Source organism: Sus scrofa, chromosome 15, assembly GCF_054392235.1.
Source record: "Sus scrofa isolate SSC_HxYL_T2T_F1_AM1 chromosome 15, Sscrofa_HxYL_maternal_Yorkshire_Landrace_v2.0, whole genome shotgun sequence".
Lineage (NCBI taxonomy): Eukaryota > Metazoa > Chordata > Mammalia > Artiodactyla > Suidae > Sus > Sus scrofa.
In genome coordinates this window covers 128,627,388-128,641,004 of record NC_139397.1, presented here as the reverse complement: position 1 = coordinate 128,641,004, position 13,617 = coordinate 128,627,388, and the positions used below count along the sequence as shown (strand labels likewise).

Here is a 13,617-nt window from a genome sequence, read left to right as displayed (position 1 = left end):
CCAAAATAAATTTACTATCAAGTTTTCAATTAAAATGTTAACAGATAAAAGAACTCAGGAAAGTTAAATATGTTCCATCTATAGCACGATACTGCCACTGCTGGAAATAAACAAGGCACTCTTATTTCCTTATTTAGAATGAGAAGCACAGACAAAATTCAGTGTTTAGAGGTTATCCATAGGATCCCCTTTTGTATCTTCTCATGTCATAAAATGTTCATGTGCATAGTATGAGAGGAATAAAATGCTCACCAAATAAGCACGTCCCTGCTGTGTCACAATGAGACACTAACAAGAAATCTCTTAGATGATCGACAAATGATAATAGGCAATAGAAAACAGATAACAAGTTTGGTGAAACAATAAAGTTATTTCAATGGAAGTATGAAAATAGGTTTCTTGCTCAATATCCTGAGTTTTATTTTGGACAGGACAATTTCAGGACAGACATAACTGTTCTTTTTCGTGGCCCTGAATTTAGCTAGGAAAATTCTTGATTTTAAAATACTATGGATTTCAAGTGGCTGCAGGATGAAACTCCCTAGGGTTACTTTGAAGTTGTTAAGAGGTGGTCTGTCAACTTACTTTATGGGAGTTCTGAATCTCTAAAATTAAGTATATAAAAAGTCTATGGTCCATTGGGCTTCGTGTGAACAGACCGGGATTCATTTTATTCCTGGCAACCTGGCAGTGTTTTAAGTAAAGATTTGGACTGACCCTGTTATGCTGTACTTGCTCGGCCTGGCAGTGTTTTAAGTAAAGATTTGGACTGACCCTGTTATGGCATGCTTGCTCGGAACTGTTGAGTGTTTCTCAACAAAGAGAGCATATTTGATTATATGACTAGAACTGTTCTAGATACTGCTTTTCATCAAAGAACAAATGTTAAAAGTGTATTCTACTACTACAGAGCTGATATTTCCTCTGCATGCAAAAGTCTTTGTACATTAAAAAAATGATAGCAATAAGAATTTTCCCACATGGTGAACCTAATTTTGTGACTTCATATTCACCAAAAGTATAGATATTCATTCCCTATATCTTCAGCTACAAATAGAGTTTGCCAGAATGTTTAAATTAGTCTTTAAGTTTTTGAAAGGTATTCAAGTCACATTGAGGAAATTCTTAATTACATGTGAAATACAGGGAAACACATTTATAGTATTTCCGAGCCTTCTACAAACACTCCGTGTTAAACAAGTAGTATATTGGATCAATTGTATGTCTTAGTTTTTCTTAGTTTAAAACAGTAATTTCATCAAGTACATTTTTTGTTTTTGTTTTGTTTTAAAGATATGGAATGGTTCACTGTATAGAATATGCTGATGAACCAGGCTGAGTTAGTACAACGTGGTTCCAGAGATTAAGGTTGCTGAACTAATACAGAATATTTTCAAATCTCTAATGCCAGGATGAATCAATGCCAGTGGATTCAGACCCAAATTCTTGGAACACAGATCATATACTTACCTGTTTGTCAGGGGATTGTTGGAGCCCCTTGACTAATAGCCTCCAATAGATCATTGTATCCTAGTTTTAATTCCCCATATGAAAAAGAAGGTTCTCAGAGACTCGTAAAACAGCAGATGTCCAGAGCAAGAATGAAATTCAGTTGTTAGCTGCAGATGGATATACACTGCTAAAAAAGCCTAGTTTGTTTTTGAAGTTTGATTTCTCTAGAGAAGTGGCCAATGAATAGAATTTAATTCTTATCTGAAGCATATATTTAATATGAGGCTTCTTCTTGCCCAGAATAGCATAAAATAAATTTTAAAGTAGTGAAAGTTCCTTAAGGAAAACTGAAGGTCATGCTTAAAACACCGAGAAATATACCATATTATGTTTATATTTGGCTTAATATTCAAGTATGCAATTATTTTGTATGGTCAACATATAATAAACATTTCCTAAGATGAAAAATTTGGAAAAAAATCTATTATCTATTTAACTTTAAATGTGTTTTATATTCACTTTTAAAAAGACAAGACATCCATATACTAATAACATTAATTACAAAAATATACTTGTTCATTGGGAGATGACATTTTTTAAAAAAAATCTCCAAAATTTACAATATTGTTTGAATATTGTCAAATTTATTGTAAATTTATTTTCAAATATTAGTATGGTTTATATAAATGGAGGCAAATCATTCCTGTGTTATGACAGTGAACATAAATACAAGATAGGAAAAAGATTACACTAATAGATAAATGCGAAGAATCAGAAAAAGCAAATTGACTTTCTATATTTTTTATCCTTATGAAGTTATAGGTTCTATTAATGACTTAATATGTCTTGAGGAGCCCAAAAGGCAATTATTCTCATAAAAGCATAATTTATCTGCAGAATACATTTTCCCAATTAAGAATAAACTTTTAAAGGCAAAATAAAATAAGATGGTTAAAAAGTAGAATAGGTATATTTGGAGGTTTCCTTGGGATAGTCAGATTGAACCATTCCTCTGAATCTAGAATAGCCTCCAATGAAGAATTTATATCTGTGTCATCAAAAGTCCTCAAAGCACCTTTTAATCCCCTTCCACTTTAGTATAGAAAAAAATTTGTATAAAACATACTAACCTTCCTATTGCTAATTAAAGTTCAGTTTGAATGAAATTATTATTGTCACATTTCTCAAATGTTCACTCCTTTATCTAATTTTAAATTTGGCTTTATTTCTTCTTGATTTTCTAGGGATCCTTACAATGCAATTGAAGCCATAGACCCAGAGAAACTGAATGTCTTTCGGACAGTCCGAGAGATAACAGGTAATTTTTTTAAGTGAGTTTGTTGTGCAATGAGCTATGTGAATTTTAGCATTTTGTTGGAAATATACAGTATTGAAATTTTCAAAACAAATTCTAGTTCTAAAAACAAATCATTTTAGGCAACAGGTGTCATTATTCCTTAGCATTTGTGCACATTTTGAAAACCAGTGGAATTAAAAAAATAAACCATCCTTGAAATTTTGTTGTTACTGATTTTCCAAATGTCAATGGATCTTTGAGTCCATGTTTTTCTATTTACTTTCTACAAGCACTATTAAGAATGGGAAATGTAGGATTCATTTAACACATATTAATTGAAGTCCTATTATGTTCAGCGCTGTCATAGTAGGTGATATGAGGCTTATAGACATGAATCAGACATGGGTTTGCTATCAAAGAATGTAAAATCAAGTGAAGAGTTAAGTATATACATAAATGTCTTAAAATGCAAGATAGCTGGTATTATAAGTGAATAGATAAGGTGGCAAAGATTTCAGAGAAATTGAAACTTTTTTCTCTAACTAGTTAGACAATTTTTTTTTTCTTTTAGAAGAATAAGTCAAATTAAGAATCATATGAAACTCAGAGTTCCCATTGTGGTGCAGTGGAAACAAAAATCCAAGTAGTAACCATGACATTAAGGGTTTCATCCCTGGCCTCGCTCATTGGGTTAAGGATCCAGTGTTGCCATGAGCTGTGGTGTAAGTCACAGACACTGCTCAGATCCTCCATTACTGTGGCTGTGGTGTAATTTGACCCTCACCTATCCATATGCCGTGGGTGTGGCCCTAAAAAGCAAAAAAAAAAAATATTACATAAAACTTTATACAGTTATCTGATCACCTGGAATAGACCATGATGGAAAAAGAATACTTTAAAAAAGAATGTACATGTATATATATATGTGTGCGTGTGTGTGTGTATGAGTATGACTGAGTCGCTTTGCTCTACAGTAGAGATCGGCACAGCATTGTAAATCAACTATACTTTAAAAATAATAAAAAATAGAAATCAGTAAATAAGCGATATAGTCATATGATTATGTATGTCTGAGAAACATGTATTCTTGTTGTTCATTATTTTGACATTCATTATCTATTGAGTATTGCAGCCCAGAAACTTGACACTAAATCTTGAAAGAAGAAATGAGAGAAAAAAAGAGATTCAAAATAGGAACATGTGTTACCTTTTTCTTACCTCGCATTTTCATTGTAGTTCAAGAATAATTAGTATTAAACAGTCACTAAGACAATGATATTCTGAATTATTTTACTCCCTTTATCCTTTGTAGGTTTCTTGAACATACAATCATGGCCCCCAAACATGACCGACTTCAGTGTTTTTTCTAACCTGGTGACTATTGGTGGAAGAGTACTCTATAGGTGGGTGTGTATGTTCAAAGTTACAAGTCTCTCGCCTTCCTGTGTACATTGTGTCAAAGTCCATTAGACTGATTTGCAGATTCTAGAAGTGTTGGTTTTCCACTTTAAATTCCAAAGGAAAGCTCAGCAAAGAATACTCCTGATTGCACTTTAAAGAATACAGTTTGATTTTTCAACTACCTATCACTTAAAGTAATATTAGCATTTTGTAGGTATGGAGTACATACTGTGAACCATAAAATTGGAACTCTTTTGATCATACGTTATAATAATTAAAAGATAGGGTTGAATGACTTGGTAATCATGCCGGTGTGTGATACAAATGCCATTTTACCGGGAGGTTCTCATTTTGTCTCTGGAGCTATCATTTGAATGAAGCATCAGAGAGCTGATATTTTAGGAACTGGTCCACAATCTTTCATGCACTGCTGGTAATGGCAGAAAATCAGAGCTCAGAGGTATACTGTTGTAAAGTTTTAATGTCAATATTTTTTATTCACATAATAAATATATATTTTTTAATATTTATTAAGCCATGGCTTTTCTTTTTCTTCAGATTTCATCTTCATGAAATTATTATTTGTGAACAGTTAAAAGTTGATTTATTTAAGAGATTTTGATTAAATTTATTTCCTTAAATCTGAAGGATACCTAAGATCAATATTATCATCAAATATTCTGTAATAATGGTTCACAGAAAGTCCATAGAATTTTGCTATGAAAAGTTATATCTATAAGAGGTTCTAAAATATAAAAGGTAAAAGTGCTTAATAAAAAATTACAGTTGAAAGATATAATCTATTCAAGTGCTATGTGGAACCATTTTTACCATCCATTAAATAAAACATTATAAATTATTGTATTATCATGCTCACATTGTAAACAACAATAAAGAGTGGTTATGATGGGAGCAAAGATTTGAAAGAGTGAATTACAACTGAGCTGGATACATACACACACACACACACGCACATTAAATAAATGCATGTCATTGTTCACCATGCATTTATATATAACTCATGAAAAAATTCTGAATATTAAAAGCAAAACATATGTAGATTTATAATGAAGCAAAAGGGGACAGCTTTGATCTCTAAAATGTAAAATAATGTTCATAAGTTTATTGAAATGTCAGAAACATTTATTATTTAGAGAATGGAAAATAATTTAATTATAAAATATAGACTATGTTGAAACAGAAACAAGTTCCTTGAAATGATAATTTGTTTAAACAGTGTGGTTGTTATTTAACTTTTAGAGATGCTTTCTCAGTTGTCCAAGCCTTCTGAGTATTTTTTAAATATTTAGTTTAATTTTACTTTTCTCTTTGATTTTAACATCTCCTATCCTTACTTAGACATTTTTCAGCTATTACAGTCATGCTTTGGTTCCTGAGGTATATGCTAAAGCTAAATATCTATGCTATTTGCCCTCTGAAAGTGCATGGAAATCTATTAAATAGAGTAAAATTTATAAAATTTAACTTATTTTGGGTAGATAAACTATCAACCCATAAATATTTATTACTTGTTATTAATACAATATTTCATTTTTGAGGACCTTAAGAAGGACCTTCAAGGGGTAGGAGGGAAGGCATTGAGCAGATACATCCGTGGTAAATACATAAACAGTGAGAGATATCATTGATATTCATAATTCTAAAAGATGGACATTTTTAGGGGGTGTCATATGATTACTTTTAAATCTGTCAGTGTAAAGAATATAAAGAAATAATATTCAGAGCACAGATTTATTGATTCAATCTTTTTTTAGTCTCTATTAATTTTCCTTTCGGAGTAAGACATGATATCCTTATTTTACTTCAAGAATGAATATCATAGCCAGAAAACAGTTCTTATTGTTTCATTTTTTTCCTATCCCCTCTCTTTAGTGGCCTTTCCCTGCTTATCCTCAAGCAACAGGGCATCACTTCACTACAATTCCAGTCCCTGAAGGAAATCAGTGCAGGAAACATCTATATCACAGACAACAGCAACCTGTGTTATTATCATACCATTAACTGGACAACACTCTTCAGCACCATCAACCAAAGAATAGTGATTCGGGACAACAGGAAAGCTGAAAACTGTAGTAAGTACATTACCCAGACATTAAAACATAGAAACTTTGAATGTTTTATGCAGTTCTACACTGGATCAAACAATTAAAATTAACAGCAGGTCAGAATTGTTGCCCCTCTTCTCAATGCTTAAAACAACGTTGGTATAAAATAATCAGAATGGTTGACTTTTTATAATATATTTTATGTTCTCAAATCTTGCCTAATTTTGCTGCCTTTGGAGATTTTGATTCGATAGGTAAAAGTGGAAACTGGGAATTTAAATATTTAAGAAGGATCCCAGGTAATTCCTTGTATCCAATCAGTGTATGGAAATCTCCTCTGTTTAATTTAATTTAATTTAATTTAATTTAATGTTTTTGTCTTTTTAGCTATTTCTTGGGCCGCTCCCGCGGCATATGGAGGTTCCCAGGCTAGGGGTTGAATCGAAGCTGTAGCCACCGGCATACGCCAGAGTCACAGCAACGCGGGATCCGAGCCGGGTCTGCAACCTACACCACAGCTCACGGCAGCGCCGGATCGTTAACCCACTGAGCAAGGGCAGGGACCGAACCCGCAACCTCATGGTTCCTAGTCAGATTCGTTAACCACTGAGCCACGACGGGAACTCCCTGTTCAATTTTATGTTTGCTTTTTGTTTCAGTGAATTTGATAATACAGAATAACAAAGTATTTGCCATTTAGAGGTGGTGAAAATAGACGTGTTCTTCAGAAATGTGCAAAAAATGCTGTTCCAGAAATTGCTTATTCAAAAAGAAAATTCATTTCATAAATGCATTTTTGTAAGCATTTTTTAAAATTTATTTTGTTACTTATTGATTCACTCCATCACTCCTTTGTTGCATAGAAGCAAATAATGTTTTCATGAGTATATAACTGTCATTCCTATCTTCTACTTTGATATTCCAATGATTAATACTTGATTCTTCCTTGCTTTCCTTCTGAGTACTACTTTCCTCCACATCCTGCAAGTGCCACCACTATGCATATAGTAGTGACTGACATGATAAATATGAAATATAAAGACAGAATTCAAATAATCTGTTTACAAATGCATGTTCCTGTGGTCATAGTAAGTCAGTCCTTTCTAAAAGTCACATTCCTTAAGGAACATTTTGCTCTTAGGCAGTCTTCTTGCTTCTCTGATCTCACCATTGGAACAATCACAAGGATATAAGCACATAATGATTAAATTCATTAAATTTGTGAATGGATGGTACAGGGCATGTTTTAAAAATGTAAACTCTTAAGAGGCCAACATGATATTAATTTATTAAGGTGAGGACTTTGTTGGTGACTCAGCAGGTTAAGGACTCAGTATTATCACTGCTGTGGCCCATGTTCTGTTCCTGGACTGAGAACTTCTGCATGCTGCAGGTGGGCACAAAAAAAAAAAAAAAAAAAAAAAAAAAACTAAGTAAAGTAGTCAATGAATTAATTACTTTGTTGATAACCTGCCTTGTACAAAAAAGGGTTTAAGGTACCTCAGGCTAGACATTTTTGCAAAATATAGCTTATAATTTGTGAAGAACTTTAAAACATTTTCCAGGGAAAAGCGATATATTGCAACATGAGATTCCTGTTTTGAGTGAACTTAATTTCTTATATATTCTCCTGTTCCTCATAGAATCAAGAAATATAAAATCCTATATATCGAGATATTCATGCACACGTATCATGACATTTATCCTTTCATTAAGCCTGGATTGTTTCCTTGGTTTTGTAATTCTTAGTCCTGACAGAAAATCTGATTTTTTTTTTCCTCTACTATTTAAGCTTCTTATCCAACATTGTGTCTATACATTCTCCAAATTAAGTCATTCATGGAAGTAATATGGAATAATTTTCATCATTAGTTTATAACTATTTCTGTAAGTCAAGGTGATACTCTCCTTTTTTTTTTCCATTTCCTTCAAAAACAATATGAAACAGGAGTTCCTGTTCTGGCTCCGGGGCTAAGAACTTGACATAGTGTTATGAGGATGCCAGTTCAATCACTGGCCTCGTTCAGTGGTTTAAGGATTCAGTGTTGCTGCAAGCTGTGGTGTAGGTCACAGATGCAGCTCGCATCTGGTGTTGCTGTGGTTGTGGCATAGGCCTGGAGTTGCAGCTCTGATTTGACCCCTAGCCAGGAACTTCCATATGCAGGCAGGTGCAACCATTTAAAGAAAAAAAAAATATAGTACTACTACCTTTCAAAGAAAGGATTTAACTATTAAGACAATAAATAAATAAATAAAAAGAAGCAGGGAAAAACATTTTTATTTGACTCATTTAATCATTTATAAATCCTTTCTTTAACCTTCTGTGAACCCAAATACTAAGTAAATAGGAAAAGAAAATGCAGGAAAAAAGTTAAATATAAAAAAGTAAGACAGGAAAAATTTAATTATTCTATATCTCTTTAAGACTCCTAAACTTTTGAAACAACTGAGACAGAATAAAAAATAATTGATAATAATAGACTAAAAATCTAACATAAGGTAAACACAGTTTCAGGAAGAAATGAAGCATTTATAATAAAGCAGTTTATGGTGCGATAGTATAAATTAAGCATCTTTTTTATTTTTTAACATCTTAGAGAAAACAACTTTTGCATGAAATATATTTATTAAAATTTGAGTTTTAGTCTCTTGTACCTTGGATCCTGCATTCTTAGAAATGTAATTACACTATAAACTTGATCTCTGGGGTGTTGCTGATGTTTACGTTGAGCCTGTAATGGCTACCTATGTGATTAAAGCCATTTAATCATCATAGTATTACCTGAAAATAGGATAATTTAATTTTTGCTTCATTTTAAATGTACCATAATATTGCATTTAAACATATTCTAATATGCTACACACAAGATTTACACAAGCACACACACTTATCCATTTCAAGACATACGGCTACATGAGCTTTACAGCATAATGTGTATATGCACCTACTTAAACAACACATATACATGTAACCAGCCCTCAAATATATACACATGCATATACACAAAGTCACCGTAAAATTCTCTGATCTAAATCTGTATATTGGTTTCGTAGCCTAAAACAAAACAAAACAAAAAAAACAGCCTTGATTTTTAACACAGTTTTTTGGAGTTCAACATGATTTAAAACAGTAATGACAATAAAGCAACTCTTCAGCTCGTCTACAAAGTATGACCATAGCTTGAAAAATATTGCTCTTTTAAGTCAGAAATTTTAAAGCAGACTTTATGGTTTGAAGAGATGGAGATTGAGAGAAACTCCAGGATTTGAAAGGCTGGAATACTTTCTGCCTCCTTTATTTATATGGTTATGGTAGGAACAAAACAGTACTGGTTAGAAAGAGTTTTAGAGTAGGTTTATAAAAGTATTTGAAGTTTCTTTAAATATTTAGGAATTGATTTTTAACATCAGAATATAAATAGTGAAGAGATAAATATTACACCAAACTTTCAGGACCTGAGTTACATTTGAACTCATGCATCTCTATATTTTAAAAATATTTTCCCATATACACTTCAACCAACATAAATGAGAAATTACATTCATAATTACCTTTCAAAGTGGAAATAATAGTATATTTTTCTAATTATAATAGGATGTTCTAATCATTTTTAGAAATCAAAACAATAGAAATATGTAAACATATAATTTTGGTAGATAGATAAGAAACATTTTCATATATAAACTGGATCATACCATATATTTTTAAATACTATGTAGCCATCTAAGCTTTCTACTTAATGTGTTATGAGGATTTTCCATATCAATATATAGAGCTCTTTCTTATTTTTAAAAGCTGTATATAAAAATATTCATTGAATGTCATATTAACAGTAATTTATTTTCTATTTTTCATATTTATAGTGCCTAATGTGAATCTTAGTTTATAAAGTGTTTTGCACTATGGGGCTGTTTCCTTGGGATAAATGTTGACAAGTGGAATTTCTGTGAAATGAGGTTATATATAATAAATTTTAGGATATATTGCAACATCATGTTTCAAAAATACTAGATTAGTTTACACTTGTCCTAAACAATGTTTGATAAGGAATATTTTCCACTACTCTTTACAACACTGGATATTGTCTGTGGTTTTAAATTTTGATGATATGAAATGTGAAAAAGAGGTCTTTTCATGTTTTTTGGTGAGCCTCTTTTTATGTTTTGACTGATCATTTATATTTCTTCTCCTATAAATTATGTAATTATGAGCTTTATCCATTTTCAATTCTGAATTGAAAGTTTATTACAAATTAAATACATTAATGTTTTTCTCTTAAAAATGCTATGTATAGCTTTCCTTCTATAAGTAATTTTCAAAATTTCTGTCCTTTGATAAACAAACATATGCTTTATCTAGTTTAATGGATATGTTTTTCTCTTTCTTTTTATGTTTATGATCTTGGCACAGTCTTAAATTTTTTCTTCTAGCACTTTAAAACTAAATTGAAAACCCATCTAGAAGTTTTGGTATAGCATACTTCTAAAAAATCTTCAATTGATTAGGATATTGATCAAATATATACTGAAAAATCCATCTCTTCTCACTGATTTTAGGTGTCTGCAATATTTCCTCTAAATAGTGTAAAAGCATCAGCCTCTGTCTTAATCTATATAGTTTAAGCATCATGCCCACCCTGTAAAGCATAATTATCACAATTTTTCAGATGAATATACAGCTATTCGGAAAGTTGAATAATATCCCCAATTTTTGGAGCTATTAAAAATCAGATTCAGAATTTCAACCCATTGTATATCTAGTCCACACTACCCAAAACCATCTACAGATTCAGTTAAATTTCTATCAAAATTCTAGTGACATTTTTCACTGAGATAGAAAAATTTATATGGAACTCCAAAGACCCTGAATGGACAGAATGATCTTGAGAAAGAACAAAGCTGGAGGCATCACACTTCCTGATTTCAAATGATATTTCAAAGGCATAATAATCAGAACAGTATGGTACTGACATGAAGACAGACACATAGAAAAATGGAGCAGAATTAAGAGACCAGAAATAAATCCACACATAAGTTTAACTAATATTTGATAAGGGAGATAAGAATAGTCAATGAAGAAAGAATTGTTCTTCAATAAATGATGTTGAGAAAATATGGATATTCACATACAAAAGAATGAAATTGGACCCCTGTCTTACACTACTCACAGTAAAGACTTTAAAATAAGACCAAAAGTATAATATTCCTAGAAGAAATATTCACGATAAGTTCCCTGACATTGGTATTGGCAATGACTTTATGTGTACAACCCCAAAAACAGAAGCAACAAAAGCAAAAATAAGTGGAACTACATCAAACCAAAAAGATTCTGCCTTGCAAAAACAAAACAAAAACAACAGCAAAAGCAATCAATAAAATGGAAAAGCAACCTATAGAATGGGAAAAAATATTTACAAATCATGTATCTGAATAAGGCATTAATATCCAAGGTATATTTTTTTAAAATAACATAACAAAGAACAATCTGGTTTAAAAATGGGCAGAGGGGAAGTTCCCATCATGGCTCAGTGGTAATGAATCCAACTAGTGTCCATGAGGACACGGGCTTGATCCCTGGCCTCATTCAGTGGGTTAGAGATCCGGCATTGCTGTGAGCTGCAGTGTAGGTCACAGACACAGCACGGATCCAGCATTGCTGTGGCTGTGACACAGGCCAGCAGCTGCAGCTCTGTTCAACCCCTAAGTGCAGTCCTAAAAAATAAATAAATAAATAAATAAATAAATAAATAAATAAATAAAAATTAGCAGAGGGTGTGAATAGACATTTCTCCAAAGAAGACATACAGATGCCAACATGTACATGAAAAGGAGATCAACATCACAAATCATCAGAGAAATACAAAGTGAAACTATAGTGAGATTATCACCGCATGCCTTTTAGAATGGCTGTTATCAAAAAGAGAATAGATAACAAGTGCTAATGAGGATGTGGAGAAAAGGGACCTCTGGTGTACTGTTGATGGAATGTAAATCGGGGTAGCCAGGATGGAAAACAGTACACAGGTTCCTCAAAAACTTAAAAATAGAATCACCGGAGTCCCCGTCGTGGCTCAGTGGGTAGCAAATCCGACTAGGAACCCTGAGGTTGCGGGTTTGATCCCTGGCCTTGCTCAGGGTTAAGGATCCGGGTTGCCGTGAGCTGTGGTGTAGGTTGCAGTCGCGGCTCAGATCCGGTGTTGCTGTGCCTCTGGCTAGCCCGGTGGCTACAGCTCCGATTCGACCCCTAGCCTAGGAACCTCCACATGCCGCGGGAGTGGCCCTAGAAATGGCAAAAAAAAAAAAAAAAAAAAAAAAAAAAAAAGAGAATCACCATATGATCTACAAACTTTAAGTTGCAGGATGAACACATACTGAAGATCTAAGGTACAGCTTAAGAACTATAGTTAACAAAACTCTATTTTATACTTGAAAGTTGCTATGAGAGTAGAGTTTTAATGTTTTCACCACCTCCACAACAAAATGCTAATTATGTGAGGTGGAGGATATATTAACTGAAAACATTTACGGTATATCTGCATATCAAATCACTTTGTACAGCTTTGACTTAAACAATAAGTAACCTGATCTCAATAAAACTGAGAAATATAAGACTTGACCATAACTGTATAAGCTTTAAGTCTTTTCATATAACAAAGAAAATAATAAATATAGTTAAAGGGCAAAAAAGAAAAGAAACGAGAGCATATGAGTTCACAGAACTGAGTAGTGCAGGGGATGGTCCTTCAGGCAGAGATGGATGTAGAGGTTAAATATCACCAGAATGCAATCCTTCTGTATTGCTGGATTCTGCTTTCTTCAGCAAGCTTTTTCTTTATTAATAATGGTTAGCCCTGCATGGGCGCATTCTCACATTTATGAGTACAGGTAAAAGAACTTTGCTTCCTATCTCCCAGCATCTGTATTGTGGAAACAACACTGATTGACCCTTCTTGGGCCATATGCCTATCTCTGGACAGTTCAGTATTTTCTCTCTGCTACCAACTGTTCAGACATGGTTTTGAGTCAACCCCATCAAAGCAACTGGAGTGATATTTTAAAAATAAGATTCTATCTCTCCTGCTTTAAACCTTTCATCAATATCCCACAGCTCTTTGGACAAAGAAAATCCTTTAAACGGCCACTAGGTCCCACATAATCTGGCCATTGTCCCCCTCACTAGGTCATCAGTTACCACCTACCACTCAATTCCTATGTCTGGTCTGTTCTCTGAAAGCACTAATAGTATCTTCTGCTCAGACTCTCTGGGCTAGATTTGTAATTTCAATTTCCCCCAGCCCTCCTTGCCTTAACAATCCTTATTTATCCTTCTCATCTCAAACTGTTGACCCTTTTTCTATGGGCTGACCTAATACCACCTACTCATAGGTAAGAACAGCTGCT

General features: G+C 33.0%; 1 protein-coding gene across 6 annotated transcripts in view; it reads left to right on the top strand.

Moving 5' to 3' along the window:
- Positions 1–13,617, top strand: part of ERBB4 (erb-b2 receptor tyrosine kinase 4) — a 1,134,420-nt gene that overhangs the window by 829,512 nt on the left and 291,291 nt on the right. For all 6 annotated transcript variants that reach the window (XM_084998988.1, XM_084998989.1, XM_021075968.2 and 3 more), the window contains exons 10-12: positions 2,697–2,770; positions 4,062–4,152; positions 6,044–6,243. In XM_084998988.1, coding sequence (XP_084855114.1) covers positions 2,697–2,770; positions 4,062–4,152; positions 6,044–6,243 — 365 coding nt within the window. The remainder of the gene's footprint in view (positions 1–2,696; positions 2,771–4,061; positions 4,153–6,043; positions 6,244–13,617) is intronic.